Source organism: Desmodus rotundus, chromosome 2 (assembly GCF_022682495.2).
Source record: "Desmodus rotundus isolate HL8 chromosome 2, HLdesRot8A.1, whole genome shotgun sequence".
Lineage (NCBI taxonomy): Eukaryota > Metazoa > Chordata > Mammalia > Chiroptera > Phyllostomidae > Desmodus > Desmodus rotundus.
The window spans coordinates 209,235,319-209,252,568 of record NC_071388.1 but is presented as its reverse complement, the minus strand read 5'-3'; the positions used below and the strand labels follow the sequence as shown (position 1 = coordinate 209,252,568).

General features: G+C 61.4%; 2 protein-coding genes across 16 annotated transcripts in view; one reads left to right on the top strand and one right to left on the bottom strand.

Annotated features, from left to right (window-relative positions):
• Nucleotides 1-4,979, top strand: part of FARP2 (FERM, ARH/RhoGEF and pleckstrin domain protein 2) — an 83,121-nt gene extending 78,142 nt beyond the window's left edge. For 6 of the 12 annotated variants that reach the window (XM_045198365.2, XM_045198368.2, XM_053919350.1 and 3 more), the window contains 7 exons: nucleotides 1,375-1,395; nucleotides 1,603-1,685; nucleotides 2,511-2,629; nucleotides 2,879-3,042; nucleotides 3,724-3,831; nucleotides 3,999-4,150; nucleotides 4,357-4,979. In XM_045198365.2, the coding sequence (XP_045054300.2) occupies nucleotides 1,375-1,395; nucleotides 1,603-1,685; nucleotides 2,511-2,629; nucleotides 2,879-3,042; nucleotides 3,724-3,831; nucleotides 3,999-4,150; nucleotides 4,357-4,447 (738 nt within the window). In that variant the 3' untranslated portion in view covers nucleotides 4,448-4,979. Of the gene's footprint in view, nucleotides 1-1,374; nucleotides 1,396-1,543; nucleotides 1,686-2,510; nucleotides 2,735-2,878; nucleotides 3,043-3,723; nucleotides 3,832-3,998; nucleotides 4,151-4,356 lie in introns of those variants that run through there. The other 6 variants (XM_053919351.1, XR_008426240.1, XR_008426238.1 and 3 more) reach the window with 6 other exon arrangements.
• A 72-nt stretch (nucleotides 4,980-5,051) lies between these two features.
• STK25 (serine/threonine kinase 25) lies at nucleotides 5,052-15,547 on the bottom strand. Of its 4 annotated transcripts, none has more exons than XM_053919355.1 (12): nucleotides 15,408-15,547; nucleotides 14,825-14,942; nucleotides 10,440-10,670; nucleotides 9,774-9,830; nucleotides 9,158-9,266; nucleotides 8,281-8,438; nucleotides 8,015-8,200; nucleotides 7,759-7,904; nucleotides 7,406-7,520; nucleotides 7,181-7,252; nucleotides 5,743-5,879; nucleotides 5,052-5,561 (listed from the first exon to the last, which is right to left on the bottom strand). In XM_053919355.1, the coding sequence occupies exons 2-12, from the start codon at nucleotides 14,849-14,851 to the stop codon at nucleotides 5,522-5,524; spliced, it is 1,278 nt and encodes a 425-aa protein (XP_053775330.1). In that variant the 5' UTR covers nucleotides 14,852-14,942; nucleotides 15,408-15,547; the 3' UTR covers nucleotides 5,052-5,521. The 4 variants fall into 4 exon arrangements, with proteins under 4 accessions (XP_053775330.1, XP_053775329.1, XP_053775328.1 ...); XM_053919354.1 differs by having other exon boundaries at nucleotides 15,363-15,520; XM_053919353.2 differs by having other exon boundaries at nucleotides 15,301-15,498.
• Nucleotides 15,548-17,250: the final 1,703 nt, after the last annotated feature.

The window sequence follows — 17,250 nt, the reverse complement described above, 5'->3', positions numbered from 1 at the left end:
GGGCCGCACGTCTCCACCACTCCCATAGGCAGTTGTGACACAATGCTGTTTGTGCACCTGAACGTAGAACAGGTGCTGTGCAGGTATGGTATAAAGGATACAAATGGAAAAAAAGATCACGAAGTGGTAGGCCTGCATAGGGCCCTTAACCATGGGCGGGGTTTGCAGGACTGGAAGTCGCTCTGGGTGCGTCACGCATGAGTGGTGAGCACGTGTGAAGGCCTGGGAGGGGCACCCCGGCACACGACTGTAGACTTCATAGCCCCGTGCACTCAGGCTACACTGAACGTACAAAACAACCCGAGATTAAGTCAAGTGTGAGAGGAGATGATGCCATCGAGGGGCATGGTGAGCCCGATATGTGTGAGGCTGCTGCCGGCAGAAAACACAGCTACTGTTCCACATAAACCGCTTTCAATCATACAGAGAGTACACCCTAGAATAGTAAGTACAGTAAACCCAGAAACCAGTAACAACTTATTATTAAGTCATAACTGCTCGGCTGTGCTTTTCTGTGACTGGCAGGTGTGTTCACACCAGCATCACCACAAACTCGTGAGTGACGTGTTGCGCTAGGACGCTATGACCATGGGGTCACTAGGTAGTAAGAATTTTTCAGCCCCGCCCTGGCTGGCGTGGCTCGGTAGACTGAGTGCCAGCCTGCAAACCAAAGGGTTGCCGGTTTGATTCCCACTCAGGGCACATGCCTGGGTTGCGGGCCAGGTCCCCAGTATGGGGTGCATGAGAAGCAACCATACATTAATAGTTCTCTCCTCCTCTTTCTCCTTCTCTTCCCCTCTCCCTAAAAATAAATAAAATCTTAAAAAAAAAAAAAGGCATTTTCCAACAGTGCTGCACTTTATAAAAAGTAAAGTTTTTCAGTTCCATCATAATCTTACAGGCCCTGTCACACATGCTGTCTGTTGGCAGACGTGTTGTGGGCCCCTTAAATGTGGAACTACTTACTTATTTAGGGGAAGACTACCACCTTGAAAGCCTTCTACAGGCAATCGCTCGTGTCAATTCTAGGTCTTTCATGCCCGCATCGGGCTTGGTGGCTGGCATCCCCTCGGGCAGGCACAGGGACCTGTCTGTCCAGTGAGTGAGTCTGTCACTGTCTGGTCCTAGGGAAGGGCGATGGGTCTGGGCTTGAGAAACACAACCTTTATCGTGCTAACAGTTTCCTTCCGATTCTAAGAGGTATTATCAGAAATAACACTTCAGATTTTAGCAGTTGCTTTCAGCATTCACAGAGATGATCACTGTTTTTCCTTTGACTTTGTGGAGGTTTTGATACCAAGTTTATGAAATGAATTGTCCAGCTCCCTTGTTAATGAGAATGCTCAACTTTTTTTTCCTGTGCTTGATTTTCAGCTAATAGTGCTGGACCCGCCGGTGAGTAGTTGGGTGCCGGGGCCCACAGCTCACCCGCCTGGGTGGCCGGTGCCACGGCGTGGGGACCCCTCGTGCCTCCCATAGCCCCTTGTAGAGCCAGTGTAGACCTGGATGGCAGAGTCTTCACACCACCTGTGTTGTGCTTCAGGTGTGGCGTGAGCCAGCCCTGCTCCCGGCCCAGACTCCCGCCTCTCCTCCTGCCCACAGGTAGAAGAAAGCGAGAGCGAGTGGTCAGTTGCACACTGTTTCACTATTTATGCAGCTCAGAAAACCGTCGTGGTGGCAGCCAGGTGAGAGCCTCCACGTCTGTGTCTCAGTAGGGCTGGGGCCCAGAAGCAGGGCTTCCAAGTGGGGAGGTGTCCTTCCACAGGTGTAGGAGTGGCATGTACCCCTTGGGCACTACCTCCCCCGTGGTGGGGTGCTAGGGGGAAGCTCGACCTGTGAGTCTGCCCCCGAGACAGGCTGTGGCCCTGCCCAGCTGCTCCCTGTGCCTCAGGCTCAGAGCTGGACAGGAGCGGGCCTGCAGAGACGGCTGGCCTCCGGGGGCACAAGCGCTTTGGCACACTCAAGGCAAGGTCATGCCAGCGGCTAAGGGGTGAGCCCGACACTTCCTCTGCATCCGGGCTCCCAGCTGTGCAGTGTGAAGCTGACAGGCAGGCTCAGAAGCAACATGTTCCCACATCAGCTCAAGGGGAGGTGACCTGAGTTCAAAGGCCACAGGGCAGCCCCACCTCAGCCATCAGCACCTTGCTGTGCTCAGTCCCTCCCCTGGAGGAGCCTGGTGGCCCCAGCAAATCTCTCCTCTTGGCCAGGCATCCAGCTCTCAGAACAGGGCAAGTCAGCTCCCACCAGGAAACCCTGACAGCTTAGTAGTGATCCAGCAACCAACCAGGCTCTTACCTGAGACTTCAGAAACCCTGTTTCAGGAACAAACTGTCCAGTAGAGAACCCCAGTCCACCCAAAGGTGCTGAGGTGCTGCTAAAGGGTGCAGACGGAGCCCCCAGCAGAACTCCAGTTGTGTGGACCCCTAAGACTGGCACCCCAACCCCGTCCCCTTCTGAGAGGCTGTGTGGGCCCTGCAAGCCAGCTCTGAGCCTCGGCCCTCCCTCCGCAGCACTCGGCTGGAGAAGGAAAAGTGGATGCACGACCTGAACGGTGCCATTGAAGCAGCAAAGGGCAGCGGTGACACCACCCTGGCTCTGCCAGGCAGCGCCACCTGTGCTGCTCCCCGCAGTGAGTTCTGGACGAGGCCCCTGGGGACCCCATAAGCTGGTTTCTTGCATCACTGCCTGCACTCTTTCACAAGGAGCTGTCTGGGCCGCGCCCGGGCAGGAAGGGGTGAGCTCGTCCCCCAGAAGCCATGCAGGTTTGCTGTCTGCCTGCTGTTGACCTGGGCGTGAAGGGGCGGCTGCCCGCTCCCAGTGCCCCGCTCTCTGGGGCGGTCCCGTCCATCTCTGAGCAGAGCGTGGGCTTCTCCCCCAGAACCCTCCGACGAGGTCTCTCTGGAGCAGGAGTCGGAAGAAGATCCCCGCAGCACCCACAGCCCCTTGGAAGGACAGGGCCAGCACCGGGCCAACACCACGGTGCACGTGTGCTGGTACCGGAACACCAGCGTCTCCCGAGCTGACCACAGTGCAGCGGTCGAGGTACAAGGTGGGGCTGGCACAAGCACCCTCTGCTTGTGCTGGCTGCTGGGGCAGGGCTGGGCCAGGCCCGCAGTGAGCTGCCTCCTGCGCTCTCCCCTTGGGCACAGCTGCCAGGGTTAGCCAGGGCAGCGGGGTGAGGGCCACCTTCGGGGCTGTGTGCCTGAGTGTTACATGGGTCAGGGATCCGGCCACTGGCCCCTCAGGTCACCTCCCACGTGCTGTGGGTTGTGAGCTTGGGGGACAGGAATGACAGAGCCCCAAGCTCAGCTGTCAGGTGGGGCCTGACACACGGGGCACATGTGAACAGGAGTGTCCCCCATAAGCCATCCTCAGTGGGCACACACCTGGGTGTGGAGAGGACCACAGATGTGTCACCCTAGGGTGGCCGCAGGGAGAGCAGCGTTGGCACCAGCCCAGGGAGTGGACGTCCACCCCCACCCACCATGTGAAAGGACCCTCCAGACTTGACCCCGCGTGGTCTGTTACAGCACTCTCACCTCACACCGGAGCATTTGTGACGGTTGTGGGGGAAACAAGCTCGTTAGACCGCTGAGGGGGCAGCCTGTATCCTTAGGGAGCACACCTGCTCCCAGGAGACCCGGGGGGATGGAGCCAGGAGGGTGATGGCTCTGGTGGGCCAGGGTCCTGGGACCCCGACTGACACACTTCTCCTTCTTTCAGAACCAGCTTTCAGGGTACCTGCTGAGAAAGTTCAAGAACAGTAACGGCTGGCAGAAGCTTTGGGTGGTCTTCACCAACTTCTGCTTGTTCTTCTACAAAACCCACCAGGTAGGGGTGCTTATGGGGACCTGGGTGGCCATGCCTGTCTGTCCTGCTTCAGAATCTCCTTACCCTCCCCCGGGCGCCTCAGCCTGTGGTCCATGTGACCCCGCTGCCACAGGAGGGGAAGGCAGGTGGCTGTAGCTCCCACAGAGCTGTGCTACCCTGCCCTCCAGGATGACTACCCCCTGGCCAGCCTCCCCCTGCTGGGCTACAGTGTGAGTGTCCCCAGCGAGGTCGACGGCATCCACAAGGAGCACGTCTTCAAGCTGCAGTTCAAATCCCACGTCTACTTCTTCCGGGCTGAGAGCAAATACACGTTTGGGAGGTAATGGCGGTGGGCTGCCTGGTCCTCCTGCCCCCTTGGGGCTGCACGTGGCTCCCCAGGCTTTCACCAGCCCTTGTCCCACTCAATCTGTACTTTGGGTCATCCTTGGGGAGTATTTGAGCACAAGCCCACTGGTCAGATGGCCACAAAGTGCCCTGCTTCCCAAGCAAGCGTCCGGGCGTGCTGACAGGCCACCCCTCCTCCAGGTGGATGGAGGTGATCGAGAGTGCCAGCAGCTCAGCCGGGCCGGCGGGCAGGGGCCCACAAGGAGGCATGAAGCCCCTCCTGCCTCAGTGAGGATGGAGCAGGAGGCACAGCACAGCCAGTCCAGGCCTCACAACTGTTTGTCCCGTCTTCCCAACAACGGGCCAGCCATCTGAGTGGCCTCACAGGGACACCCGGCAGGGACGTTTTCCCCCTGAAGACCTGCTGCAGTCGCTGGCCCCGTGGGGCCCCAGGAAGAACACATGTGCAAGTGGAAATGCCCAACCCCAGGGCGGCAACCAGGCTGGTGCTGCTGCTCTGCCCCCTCCCCACAGAGCAGGGCCTGGGGTGGCCCCACAGCCCCCCGCTGCCACTACAAGCTCACCTGGCTGCCCTGTCCTTCAGTTTTGGTCAGCCAAGGGTGGGCACAGAAGTGCAACAGAAGCCACTCCGGCACCCACCCCACATTCCTCTGGAGAAGTGGAAACCAAAGCCCCGGGTGCCCTGGGAGGGCGAGGGCCTCTAATTTATTAGTTCTTGCTGTTGCTTAACAAATGGGAGTCGACAAACACGCCTTCCCTGTGCTTGTGTGCGCGTGGCAGAAAATAAACAGCATTTCTCTGTGCCTGCCTGCAGTCTTTCTGTTCTATCTTGGGTCCCTCCGAGGTCACCGTATGCTGTGATGACTCAAGCCAGGTCCCCAGTCAGGTCTTTATTGAAAGCAGCAGGAGCCTCTCCACATTCTAGGAAACTAACACTGTCACCTCAGAGCAGACAGGGACGCACGGAGGTCAGGTCTCTCTCACACACACACACACATGCTCTGGCTGACACGTGCACTTACAAGAAGCCGCGGTACCTGATCCCACACCACAAGGCAAGTCTACGACCACTGTGGGCCATCGTGGGCCGGGGTGGGGGGAGGCTGATGTGCCCGACAGTCTCCACTCTTCCATTCTAGTGGCCACCACTCCTGAGCCCAAGGAGAGGAAGCCCGCCAAGGGGAGGCGAGGGGGTTGTGCCGGCTGCACAGTCCTCCATGAGTCTTTGCTGCCAGGGAGCTGCAGCTGGGCCGGGAGGGGAAAGGAAGTGGAGGGCCCCTGTCCCACAGAGGTTCCAAGTCAGCACGGTCCTTACAGAGCTTGCCCCTCTCCACAGACAGCAGCTTTAGCGGGCGGACGTCAGGTGGTTTCTGTTGTGGGAAAACCTGGAGGAGACAGGCCCCATCACTGCCCCAGGCTCTGGTGCAGGCCCCGCAGGAAGCCACCGGGGGCGCCGGCTGAGGCCAGCAGCATCTCCCAGTGTAGCCCAGTTGGGCAGGAAAGGCCCAGCACCTCCTCCAGAGTGAGGACAGCAAAGAAACCCCCAAAGCTGCCCTGGGCCCTCACCTCTGCACCCGCTCCACCAGGTGAGCCATCAGCTTGTCCGAGATGCCAGGGCAGGACTCCTCTGCCAGGCTGAAGGCGTTCTCCAGCTCCTCCAGCGCGCCCACGCCCCCGCCACTCTGCCTGTGCTTCTCTTTGAGCTGTGGACACACCCCCGAGAGCCTGGTCAGAGGCTCGTCCTACAAGTTTCTTGGGCCCTTGCCTACGACTTGCATTTGGGGGCCTCACTGAGCACCTGAGGGTCTTGATTATCGAGAGAGGTCTCTGACAGCCTCCTGTGCTGTGGCGGGCCCAGCTAACCATAGGGCTTCCTCCCAATTGTGGGTCATAGCTCAGGGCTCAGGTCCAGCGGACGTGAGAGAACAGCTCAGAAACTAACTCCCAGAGTGCAGTGCACAGTGGGACCGCCAGCTCTGACCCTCAGGGTTTCCAGGTGCGCCCCTTGACCTCCACGCTGGCTGCCCCAAGCTGTGGGAACCACTGGCCTGGTGGGAAGGAGGCATTAGGGACGGGTCAGCTCAGCTCAGCCACCCTGCTACGCCCCTCAACCCCACACAGATGGGGGGAGTTGGTGGGGGAAGTCTACATGCCTCCAAGGACATGTCACCCTACAGCCCACAGAATCAGCACCCCAAGGGGGTGCCCTGGCCGGCCTGGGTGGAACTATGCCACCCCGCCGGTGGGTTCACTGCAAAGGCTGCAACGGCCTGCAGCCCCCACAACACAAACGCTCAAGGCAGGCTGGCAGACAGCAGCCAGGTCCTCCTGCTCCCCAGGTCCCTACCCACGTGGGGCCCAGCCTCAGCTCCAAGTGTTCACCCTGAGCTCCTAAGCTCCCAGTGCGCATCCCCTGCTCCCGCTGACACACAGGAGGGGCTTGCTCCCACACAGGGAGGGGCTTGCTCCCTCCCCCCACAAGCCCTGAGCTCCTGGGGGTTGGGGTCAAAGCCTGCCTGTCCTGCCCAGATGGCCCCCCTTCCTTGGGAAGGCCCTGCAGCACCCTGCCCACCTGCCCTGGACTCCAGGTGCTGCTCTCAGGTGGAAGTGGTCATGTGACCTACTGCCACCCTGAGTCCAGGATGTGGGGCTCCCAGCTACACTGTCCTCCTGGGGTCACCCAGGAGGCCGCCACCCACCCATCAGCAGGCAACACAGCCCTGGGAGTCAGCCACCCTGAAGCCTCCCTGCCCTGGGCCTGACACCAAGAACTCTCAGGTGCTTCTGCACCCGTGTGTTTGCAGTTCAAAGCCATCCTGGGACCCCAGAAGACACAGGCCCGGGAACTTGAGAGGATCATGTCAGGGCCGCCAGTCCCAGACATTTCTAGTCCTGCTACAAAGCCCTAGCCCCTGGGTCAAACCACCACCAACCCCAAGGGATGTGGAAACCCTGTACAGGGTGCTATGGCCCCTGCCCCAAGGGCCCCCAACCTGGCCCTCACCTCTCCAAAGACAGGCCGGACGAGCGTGGACAGGCACTGGGACCGAGGCTGCCTCTTGACAGGCTCTGCAGGCTGCAGAAGCAAGGCCACAGCGGGTTAGCAGAGCAGAGGCCACACCCCATTTTTGGCATCCTTAAAAGGCACACAAGGACAAGAGCTGGGGGCGGGCGCCACCCCCAAGCCTCTCCCTCAGCTGACAGGCCCCCCCAACACGCAGGACCACACCTTCTGGGGACCGTGCAGGGCCGTCCCCTTGTGCAGCTTGCTGTGTGGGCTTGGCCGGATGGTGGGGGGAAATGTCCAGACGGGGCCCTGCTCTCCGTCCTCAGCATCTCCATCCCTGCAGCAAAGGGGAAGCGTCATGAGAGCCCCGAGGGCCAGGACACACCCCTTGGCACCCCCATGCTACTCTCTGAGGCAGCCTCACGGTCCTAAATGCTGAGTAGGGCTGCGCCCAGACTGCAGAAGCCAGGTGACCACGTAGGCACCAGCAACCAGCACCCAAGTCCCTGCCCTGGAGTGTGGGCCCTCGAGTGCCACAGCCCAAGGCAGGTGCCCTGCAGGACAGGCAGGCCTACATGTCCGAGTCCTCGGAGCTGGACTCCTCGCCGTGCCCCTCAGACTTCCAGCGCTTGTAGCGGTCGATGAGCTCGGTCAGGAAGGAGGTCTTCCGCGTGTAGCGCGTGATGAACTTGTGCTTCAGGAGCTCTTTGGCAGTGGGCCGCTGTGGGGGGTGGCCACGCGTCACTGGGCACAGGCCCTGTACCTCCCAGCTCCCACGACAGACCCCCAGAGAGGGCTGGAGCCCCCCTCACCCAGCCCAGGAGGGCTTACAAATCGAGGGTCCTTGTTGAGGCAGGCCTCCACGAACTCCTTGAAGGGCTTGCTGTGGTGGCCCTCCAGCGTGGGCGGGCTGTTCTTGGGGATCAGGAACAGGACGCGCATGGGGTGGAGGTCTGAGTTTGGAGGCTCGCCCTTGGCCAGCTCGATGGCTGTGATCCCCAGCGACCAGATGTCAGCCTGCACAGAGCCACACAGGACACTTGCCGCCAGAGGCACCCCAAGCCCCGCCACATTCCCCTCACGCCCGCCGTGCGCACCTTGAAGTCGTAGGCCGACTGCTTGATGACTTCGGGCGCCATCCAGAAGGGGGTACCCACGAACGTGTTCCTCTTGATCTGCGTGTCTGTGAGCTGCCCTGCCACCCCGAAGTCCGCCAGCTTCACGTCACCCTGCTCTGAGAGCAGCACATTGGCAGCTGCTCGACACAGGACGGAAGGGCGTCACCCTCGGAACCCCACCCTGTGTGCAGCCACTGAAGACGTGCCTGCTGGCAGCCACCTGGACTCCTGGGGACACCAGCAGAGTTGTCCCCAGGGCCTCAGCGTATCCACCCAGCAGGCCAGAGACAGGGCCAGGTCTGTCCACCCTCAGACCCAAGGCCACAGGGCAATGCCTGCGGGCACCAGCCAGCGTGAGGGGCCTACCCTGCGCACACCCCCAGCCCGAGCTCCAGGGCCCCGCCAGGGATCGTCTTGCATGGCAGATCCAAGAACAGAGCAACTGCCTTTTTCTCCCAAACTGCCCAACAGGCAGGCGACCCTGAGACTCCCCTTCACCCCACCAGTGTCTCCGGTCAGACCCTCGGTCAGGCCCTCAGCCACGGCCCTCCCTCACTCAGCAGGGCCAGCTCACACCTGACACAAACAAGAATGTGCACTGTCAGCTTCAGTAAGGTCCCTTCTCACACTGGGCACACAGTAGGTGTTTTCCCCACATGGGACCCAGTGTTAAGAGTTCTCCCTGTTGCGGGTTGTATCTTCTGGCAGCAGAGCTGACTGCCCCTGCTCAGACCTCAGGGCCCTTGAGCCACACAGATCCCCACCCCCTAGGCACCCGGCGCCACGCCCCACCACGCCCCGGCCTTCCCGGGTCACGAAGCTCAGAGGCCCAGTGCGGGAGCCGCGCCCAAGGGACCTTTGATGTCTCTGTGGATCTTGCGTTCAGAGTGCAGGTAATCCAGGCCCTTCAGGATCTCCCGCAGGATGGTGGCGATGTAGGTCTCCTCCAGAGGGCCCGGTTTCAGCTGCACAGACGGAACAGCGGGGCCTCAGGCTCCCTCCACCCAGGCCACCCCGCCCTTGCTTCCATACCACCCAGACCCTCACCAAGGACCAAGATCAACCGCCTCTCCACCAGGGGGTGACCCTGTGGGCGGCGGGGCTGCCCACTCCGTTAACAATTTTGGAAGTAAGACAAAGTTCTAGAAGTGGGTCAGGTGGGTGGGGGCAGGGTGTCTGTCCAGAACATTCACTGCCTTTGCCTTTGCTATAAAGGTAATAGATGAGAATGGAGTCCTGGCCATACTCCTGAGCCTGTGTGTCTGGGGTCCCCAGCAGAGGCGCAGGACTAAAACCAGCACCTGGTATGGGCTTAGCCAGCTCCTGGCTGTCACCTAATGCACCAAGACAGCCAAGAAGCAGAGGCCCAGGGGAGCCCAAGGTCACAGCAGGGACAACCCCATGGCAATCGTCACTCTGGTCCGGCCCCCGGCACCCTGGCACGCTGCCCAAGGTTACAGCCTACACCTCACCAGGTCCAGCGCAGAGCCACCGCCCAAGTACTCCATGATAATCCACAGCTTCGTGCTCTGGAGTCAGAGAGACGCCTGTCAGCCCACAGCAGCCAGCAAGCTCTCCCCATCCCCACGACACACGCCACCTGGCAGGGCTCCGTCCCTGGGGCCTCCAGGAAGGGGCTCCAGCAGCCTGGCCTGGCGTCCCCGCCCCCCTTCACACCTGTGACAGCAGCTCTGCTCAGAGCAGCAGCAGAGCCCACCCTGTAACACTCCGCCAGGGACCTGCGGGAGATGGCTGACCAGCCCACACGCGGCGTCAAAGCCGCACACACCCCGTGCCCCAGAGCGCTCCCCACAGGGCTTCACACATGCCATCCCCAGAGACTGCCCCAGCCCGCAGGTCACATGGCCAATTCAGACCCTGGGGACCCCACTCACACCCTGCTCCTCCCAGGGCTCCGCCTGAAGATGAGACCACCTGCCTGGCCCTTGGGGCTGTGGTTTTGGGGGCCCACTCTACCGTGAAGCTGTGCCCATGCTCAGCTGTCAGGGCCCCCTGGCCTCAAAACAGGCCCCCCCCAACACTGCTCCCACCTGGGGGCAGGGGCAGGGCCTGCTGGGCTCAGCCCCAGCCCCAGGAAACCCAGACATCCACCTGAGCCCAAGCCCCACTCCCGGCACCTTCAGGTAGGAGCCGAAGTAGCGGGTGATGTAGGGGCTGTCGCACTGGCTGAGCACGGTGATCTCCTGCTGGATGTCCTCGATCTCGTCCTCCGCCTCCTCCAGGTCAATGATCTTGATGGCCACCACCTCCTTGGTGCGGTTGTCGATGCCCTTGAAAACCTCCCCAAAGGAGCCCTTGCCGATGCGGTCCAGCTTGGTGAAGAGCTCCTCCGGGTCCACACGCGGGTGCTGAGGACACGGGGGCAGGTGGCCCGTCAGTGGGGGGCGGCCCCGCAGGGACACGGATCCCAAGTACCAGGAGCTCGCCCAAGTCCTATTCCCATTTCTTCTCTCCTTTTAGTTCAGAAAACGCCAGTGTGCCCTCCACACCAGGGAAGGCCCTCAGCAGGCACAGAGGCCTGGCCCCAGCCAAGGCATGGGCTGCGGGGCAGGTGGGGAGCCATGAAGGTGGTGCCCACTGCCCACCCACGGGCGGGGAGGACTGAGCGAGGCACACTGATGGGTTACAAGGGACAAGCAGGTGGAGCACGGAGACTTCAGGCAGTGAGACCACCCTGGGACGTGCCCACGCTGACTTGTCAACTGTAACAAACGTCACTCACTACCCCGAGCCGTTCGCTGCAGGCTAGCACCCTGGGGTGAGGGACGCACCGCAGCTCCCAGCTCGCACTCCTCTCCTGTAACCCTGACGCTGCTCGGGCCCTGACTGGTGTGCCTCAGTGCGCTGGGCAGCATCCCGCAGAGCAAAAGGCCACCGGTTAGATTCCCGCTCAGGGCACGTACGAGAGCCAACTAATCAATGTTTCTCTTGAACATTGATGTTTCTCATTCCCTTCCCCTCTAATAATAAATTCTTAAAAAAAAAAAAAACTGCTTAAAAAGACTCTCTTAATTAAACACAACACCCCAGTGAGCACCAACACACTTCGCAGCCTGGCAGCCAAACCCCTCAGAAAGGGCTTCCCTTCACCCCCACCCCTGCCAGTTCTCGGGACACCGCACCCTCACACCAGCCCGGAGCTTCACCCCGGACACTCAGGTATCACAGACCGTGGCCCCCACAAGCTCCTCGGATTTAAACACAAACAAGGCCTGGAAGGTGGGGAGCTGCTGGTGCAGATGGCACCCAGGGCCAAAAACCACACTTTGGACAGCGACCTCAGTGCGTCGGGGCGGAGATGGATCCGCGTGGGGGCTGCGTGGGGAAGGACAGCAAGACCAAAGAGATGGCCAGGGCCACCCTGGGCGTCCCTGAGCCCCTACCCACGTGGCTTCTTGGCCACTGAGAATACTACGCCCCACCCATCCCCACAGACGTGTTCTCAGAAAGCCAGGCTGGCCCTCGCAGGCCCAGGGACGCAGGCACCGGGTGCCCAGGACCCACGCGTAGTTCGGCGGCCTTGGCAGGGCCTGGGAAGGGCTGGGGGTCAGAGTCAACCATCACGTCTGGACAGAGGCAGGAGAGATTCCAGCTCTGCAGGCTTCAAACCCCCAAGGCACCTCTGCCTCAGAAGAGGCCACCCTCCCACCCAAGCACCTGCAGCAGGGTCTATGTGAAGTGACAAAACCACACCTGCTGCGCTGGGAGCTGAGGCAGCAGCCCAGGGAGGGAGTGCGGCCCGCAGAGCACACGCTCACGCCACGTTCCCGGGCTCACCCCAGGCAGAGCTCCATCCCAGCCCTACCTGCTGCAGACTGATACTACACGTCAATCAAAACCTGCCTCCCTGGGCTTCCTAACCTGCAGGGTGGAAGGGGCCCACACCTGTGAACACACCGAGGCTGATTCTGGGTGCCAGGCAAGCCAGAGGAGTGAGGGCCACAGGCGACAGGAAAGCGGGCACCGCCAGGGCCAGAAGCAGCGTCTCGAACAGAACCCTGTCCCACAAGGCAGGCTGGGCAGGGCCACGGGCTGTGGCCACAGCAGGTGCCCCAAGCCAGCTGGTGATGTGTCCACTGCACCCCGGCTCAGCTGGTAAAGGAATGTGGCCCTTATCACACCCTCACCGGAACTGGCAGCCCAGTGCACGTGGAGGGAGAGACAGCCACAGGTGCGTGTGGCCAATGGCAAGGTCGAGGGCAGGACAGGGAAAGCAGAGTGCACTGGTCAGAAGGAATAGCTGCCTCTCCTCAACGCACGGCCCACACCGCTGACAGTTTAGCAATCAGAACGAGACACCTTCCTGCTGTGGGCAGAGCCGGCTCCGATCCGGGCGGGGAAACTCAGCCACATGTGGACTGCAGTCTGGAGAGGGCTCCTCTTGGCCTGCTCCTCGCCCACAGCGTTGAAGGGGCGCCTGCAGGCTGCCCCCAGCTCCTGCGGGACGCCATGCAGTGACTCCAGACCAGCCAGTGCCCTTACCTGTGTCCTCTGTCACCGCAAGCACAGTCCCTCTCCTTGTAAGGGGGCCTGAGAGAAGACTTAGAGGGGCCGAGGCCTGGCAGCACCCTCGGCACCACTGCCTTCCAGCTCTCAGGGGCCCCCAACCACTCTCAGGCCTCGGCTGGTGACACATCCTCCTGCCTGGCTCTGCCGACAACACCGCATCACTCACTCTGCACACAGGGCCAGAGCCACGTCTGGCCCACCGCAGCCGTCCGCGGGGACCCCGGGCAGCACCCTCACAGTGCACCCCGGAGCTAGAGACAGGGAAGGGGGACCCGAACCCTCAGCTCTCACACTCTGCAGCTCAGAGTGACGGGGAGAGTCCTGGTTGTGACCTGGTGCCGCCTGCAGTCTCAGGGACGGCCCATCCCCACCCCGCCCTGCCGGGTGAAGGGCTGTCCTCTTGTGCAGAGCACGTGGCCGGGGCACTCGCTCAGGTCGCTTGACCAGCTCTGGCGGTCAAGACCCTCGTTCTCCGAATCAGCCCTGGTGCTGCTAGATCTGGGTCCACCGCACGGCGGTGCGTCTGCTATTCGCGTCATCCCAGAAAACAAGAGGAGCCAAGCTGTCGCTGCCCACATGACAGGCGGCAGCCAGTGAACACCCCAGCCACTCCGACCCTGCAGGTGGGGCAGAAACTAGTGAGGAGGAGGGGCGCGCAAGGCCAAGGCCGGGGCACAGGCTGTGGGGGACCACCCCACAGGGCAGCAACAACATCGCCAGAAAAGTGCTGTCTGGTCAGAGGACAGAGGGGGCTTCCTTCCTTTGGGGTTGCTTCCCCAGCTCCTCCTCGCCTGCATCCCCTCCCCGGTCTGACTGGAGACCCAGGCCAAGCCCTGTCAGCACACGGGTCAGAGGTGGCTCACAGGACCCTTGGGAGCTACACCTGCAGCCCTTAAAGATGAGCCGGTGGCAGACGTTCCCCCAGGGCCTTAGTCACTTAATTCACCAAAGACACAGGGCAGATGCAAATGAAAACCCGTCACATAATTCAGCACCAGTCAGCAAACCCCTGTCCCCATCTGTGGCCACAGCTGGTCCCAGGTGCCCTGCCCAACAGCTGTGCTCGGCCTCCCGGGTCTCTCCAAAGAGCCCAGCTGGGTCTGGAGTGAACCCTGGCTCTCACTCCTCCTGGCCACATGTGGACACACGCCCCCGGCACGCCGTCCCCACTGACCCCCCACACTGTTTGCGCCAAGGCGAGGACTGTCTCAGAGACCCTTCCCACACCTGACTGCAGTCAGCCCAAATCTGCCCGAGCTGGCACTTCAAATCAGCATCACATCGCACTTGCTTTGAAATTACAAAAGGGAGGAGATACAGACCATCAGCCAGCCGTCCACACACACCCCCTTTCGGTGGTGAGCAGCAGGTCCTCCTTCCAGGCAAACTCAGGGCACACAGCAGAGGGTCCCCGGGAACAGCCAGTGTCGCCAATTACAGGATCCAATAGCCAGAGAGGACAGCGGACAGCAGGCATCATCCAGATAAGCACACGGGGCCTGAGCAAACCACGTCCGGCAGACCAGCCTTCTCCGCCTCCGGTCAACGAAAACGCGCCCAGGTCCTCGCTTTCCCCACACACGAACTCATGGACAGCAACTGCTTAACCACATCCCCAGCCGTCCCCAGCCCAGGCCCAGCCTCCAGGGTGGACTCCGACCTTCGCGTCCCTGCCGAGGCGCAGGCCCAGGCTCCCGCCCTCGCGCCCCGCCGCGCCCCCAGACAGGTTTCTGCACACTGGCCACCGATCCTGACACTAACCGCGAACGGGGGCGTCTGCCCCACAAAACGCTGCCCGGGCTACCCTGCGTCAGCCCCGCCCCCCAATCTGCCCAGACATGCAAAACCCTGGGGGGCTCCTCTGAAACCCCAGGATCATGTACCACAGAGACTTCTTGGCGCAATAAGATGTCCCTGCACCACTCTGCAGCCGGTGCTCCCGTCCCAGGGGGCTCAGCACGCGTACGCTCACAGCCCAGAGTTCCACCCTCACCTGGCTGAATCCCCTGAGGTGAGCCATGTCTGCGCCGCCCTCAGACCATCCGGTGCAGCCCCAGGAGGCCCCTGGATCCCGCCGGGAGCTCTGGAACCCGAACGCTCGCTTCAGTCAACTGCAGGGAGAGCAGGCGAGCTCGGTGCCCCGCTCAGAGCACCCGGGCTCCCCGGGCAGGGAGGCCGCCCCCTCCTCCGACCGTCTGAGAATCAGCTCGGTTGGGGACGGGGCGCGCTGGAGTCAGGAGAGCCCCCCAGCCCGGGAAAAAAATACCCAATTATGTGCGCCCGCCACGACCAACGACCCCCCACAGGGCACCGCCCGCGCTGGGCCTCCCTGAAGCCCTTCCCATCGCAGCCCCCAGCTCGCAGGCTCTCACAGGCCCGCCCCCGGCCCCTCCTCCCCCGCCCCACTAGCCCACCGCTCGGCCCCTCCCCAACCGCCCCAGGCGCGGGCTCGCCCGGCAGCGCGCCCACCTCCGGGGCGCGCCATCCCGGCCTCCCCCGGCCCGCTCCGCAGGGCCCGCACAGGCTCCCACCCGCAGTCTCCGCTCGCCCCGGGACGCCCGGGCCCTTCAACCCACGAAGCAACGGCAGCGGCGGCGTCGCCCGGAGAAAGGCCGCCGCCGGCAGCGACGGCGAAGGTGGTGCGCGGCGTCGTGGCCCAGCGCGGGACTCTCTGGGACACCGAGTCTCTCCACTCGCCCCGAGCCTGGACGTCCGCCGGTGGCGGACTACAAGTCCCGGCAGGCCACAGGGCGGGGTGGTGTTGCGGTCCAGAGGTGGGCCGAGGGGGCTCGCTGGGACTCCGAGTCCGGCTCTCTGAGAGGCTCTGGACTACGTCTCCCGGCAGGCCGCGGGGCGAGGGCGCGTCCTAGAGGCGGGGCCTAGCCCTAGAGGCGAGGCGGGGCGGGGCGGGGCGGGGCGGGGCCTGGCAGACCAGTGGGAATGCCCTCCGCTCGTCCTTCCGTCTTTTCGCCTGGGTTCTTTCTCCAACCTTACGCCGCCCTCCTCCTTGCTGTTCTGCACCCCACACCCCACGCCGCCGCCGCCACCGTGAAGGCTGTGGGCCCTGCGGTGGCAGCAGCCCAGCGTCCGAGGAGTGATGAAAGGACCGAAGGGACGGGTCCGGCCACACCTGAGAAGGAAGCACAGTGTGTTGCCGGCTCCGCAGGCCGGGCCCCGCAGGGCCGCCGCTCAGTGCAATCCCCAGACAGGGACACACGCCCTGCGACCCCACTGGCCTGGGGTCTCAGGGAGTGGGGCGGGGCGGGGCGGGGAGCGAGCGTGTAGCGGGCAGAGCGCGCCAGTCGTGCCAATGGCTTCACAGTTTGAATGTGCTTAACGCCACCGACCCTCGCCCAATAAGATGGCGAAGGTCGTGTGCATTTTATCACACTTATAAATAAATAGAGTGAGACAAAAAAGGAATTAAGTTCTGATCGGGCTACAAAATAGAAGAGCCTTGAAAACAGTGTGCAAAAGGAAGTGAGCCAGTCTCAAGGAGACAAATATATTGTACGGTTTCACCCGAATAAGGTGCCCACAATAGATGCATTCAAGAGACAGAAAGTACAATAGAGTTTTCCGGGGGAGGGGGATGGGGAGCTACTATTTAGCAGGTGCAGAGTGTATGTCGGGGTGATAAAACCCCCTACAAATGCCACTGAACTGCACACTCAAAAATGGTCCAAATGACCCTGCTGGTGTGGAGCAGTGGGTTGAGCACCCGCCTGTGAACCAGAGCTGCTGGTTCGATTCCCAGTGAGAGCACGTGCCTCGCATGCGGGCCAGGTCCCCAGTAGGGGGCGTGTGAGAAGCATTGATGTTTCTCTCCCTCTCTTTCTCTCTCCCTTTCCCTCTCTAAAAATAAATAAAATCTTTTTTAAAAGTGGTTCAGATAGTACATTTTTATGTTATGTATATTTTACCACAAATAGAAAAACAAAGATAAATTGGGCTTTATCAAAAATTTAAAAGTTTGCTTTTAGAAAGACCATTAACAGAACAAAAAGACAAGCTACCGACTGGGAGAAAAGTTTGGAAATCACATACCTAACTACATAGAGAGAAAGAGCTCTCAAAACCCAACAGCTAGAAGACAGTCCAACAAGAAAAAATTGAACCTAGACATAGAGGGATATGTGGATGGCAAACAGCAGGTGAACAGGTTCCCAACCATTATCGACCTTCAGGAAAATGCCAAGTTAAACGAGACACTGCACACAGATTAGAATGGCTAAAATAAAAAACACTGACACCAGCAAGTGTTGGCAAGGGTAGGGTGACCAGCCCTCCTAGTTTTCCCAGGAGTTCCCCACTTTCAACACCGAAAGTCCCGTGCCCCAGGAAGCATCCCCACCCGAGTCGGCCCTGGCTAAGCAGGTGGCGGGTCACTTGGTCACTGCAGGTGAGGAGGCAGAGCCT

Coding starts and splice junctions, on each gene's coding strand:
- STK25 (XM_053919355.1), bottom strand. CDS start 14,851: ATGGCTCACCTCAGGGGATTCAGCCAG. Junction 8,439..9,157: donor GATCCACAGAGACATCAAAG/GTCCCTTGGGCG, acceptor TGTGTCGAGCAG/CTGCCAATGTGCTGCTCTCA. Junction 5,562..5,742: donor CTGGTGGAGCGGGTGCAGAG/GTGAGGGCCCAG, acceptor TGTCTCCTCCAG/GTTTTCCCACAACAGAAACC.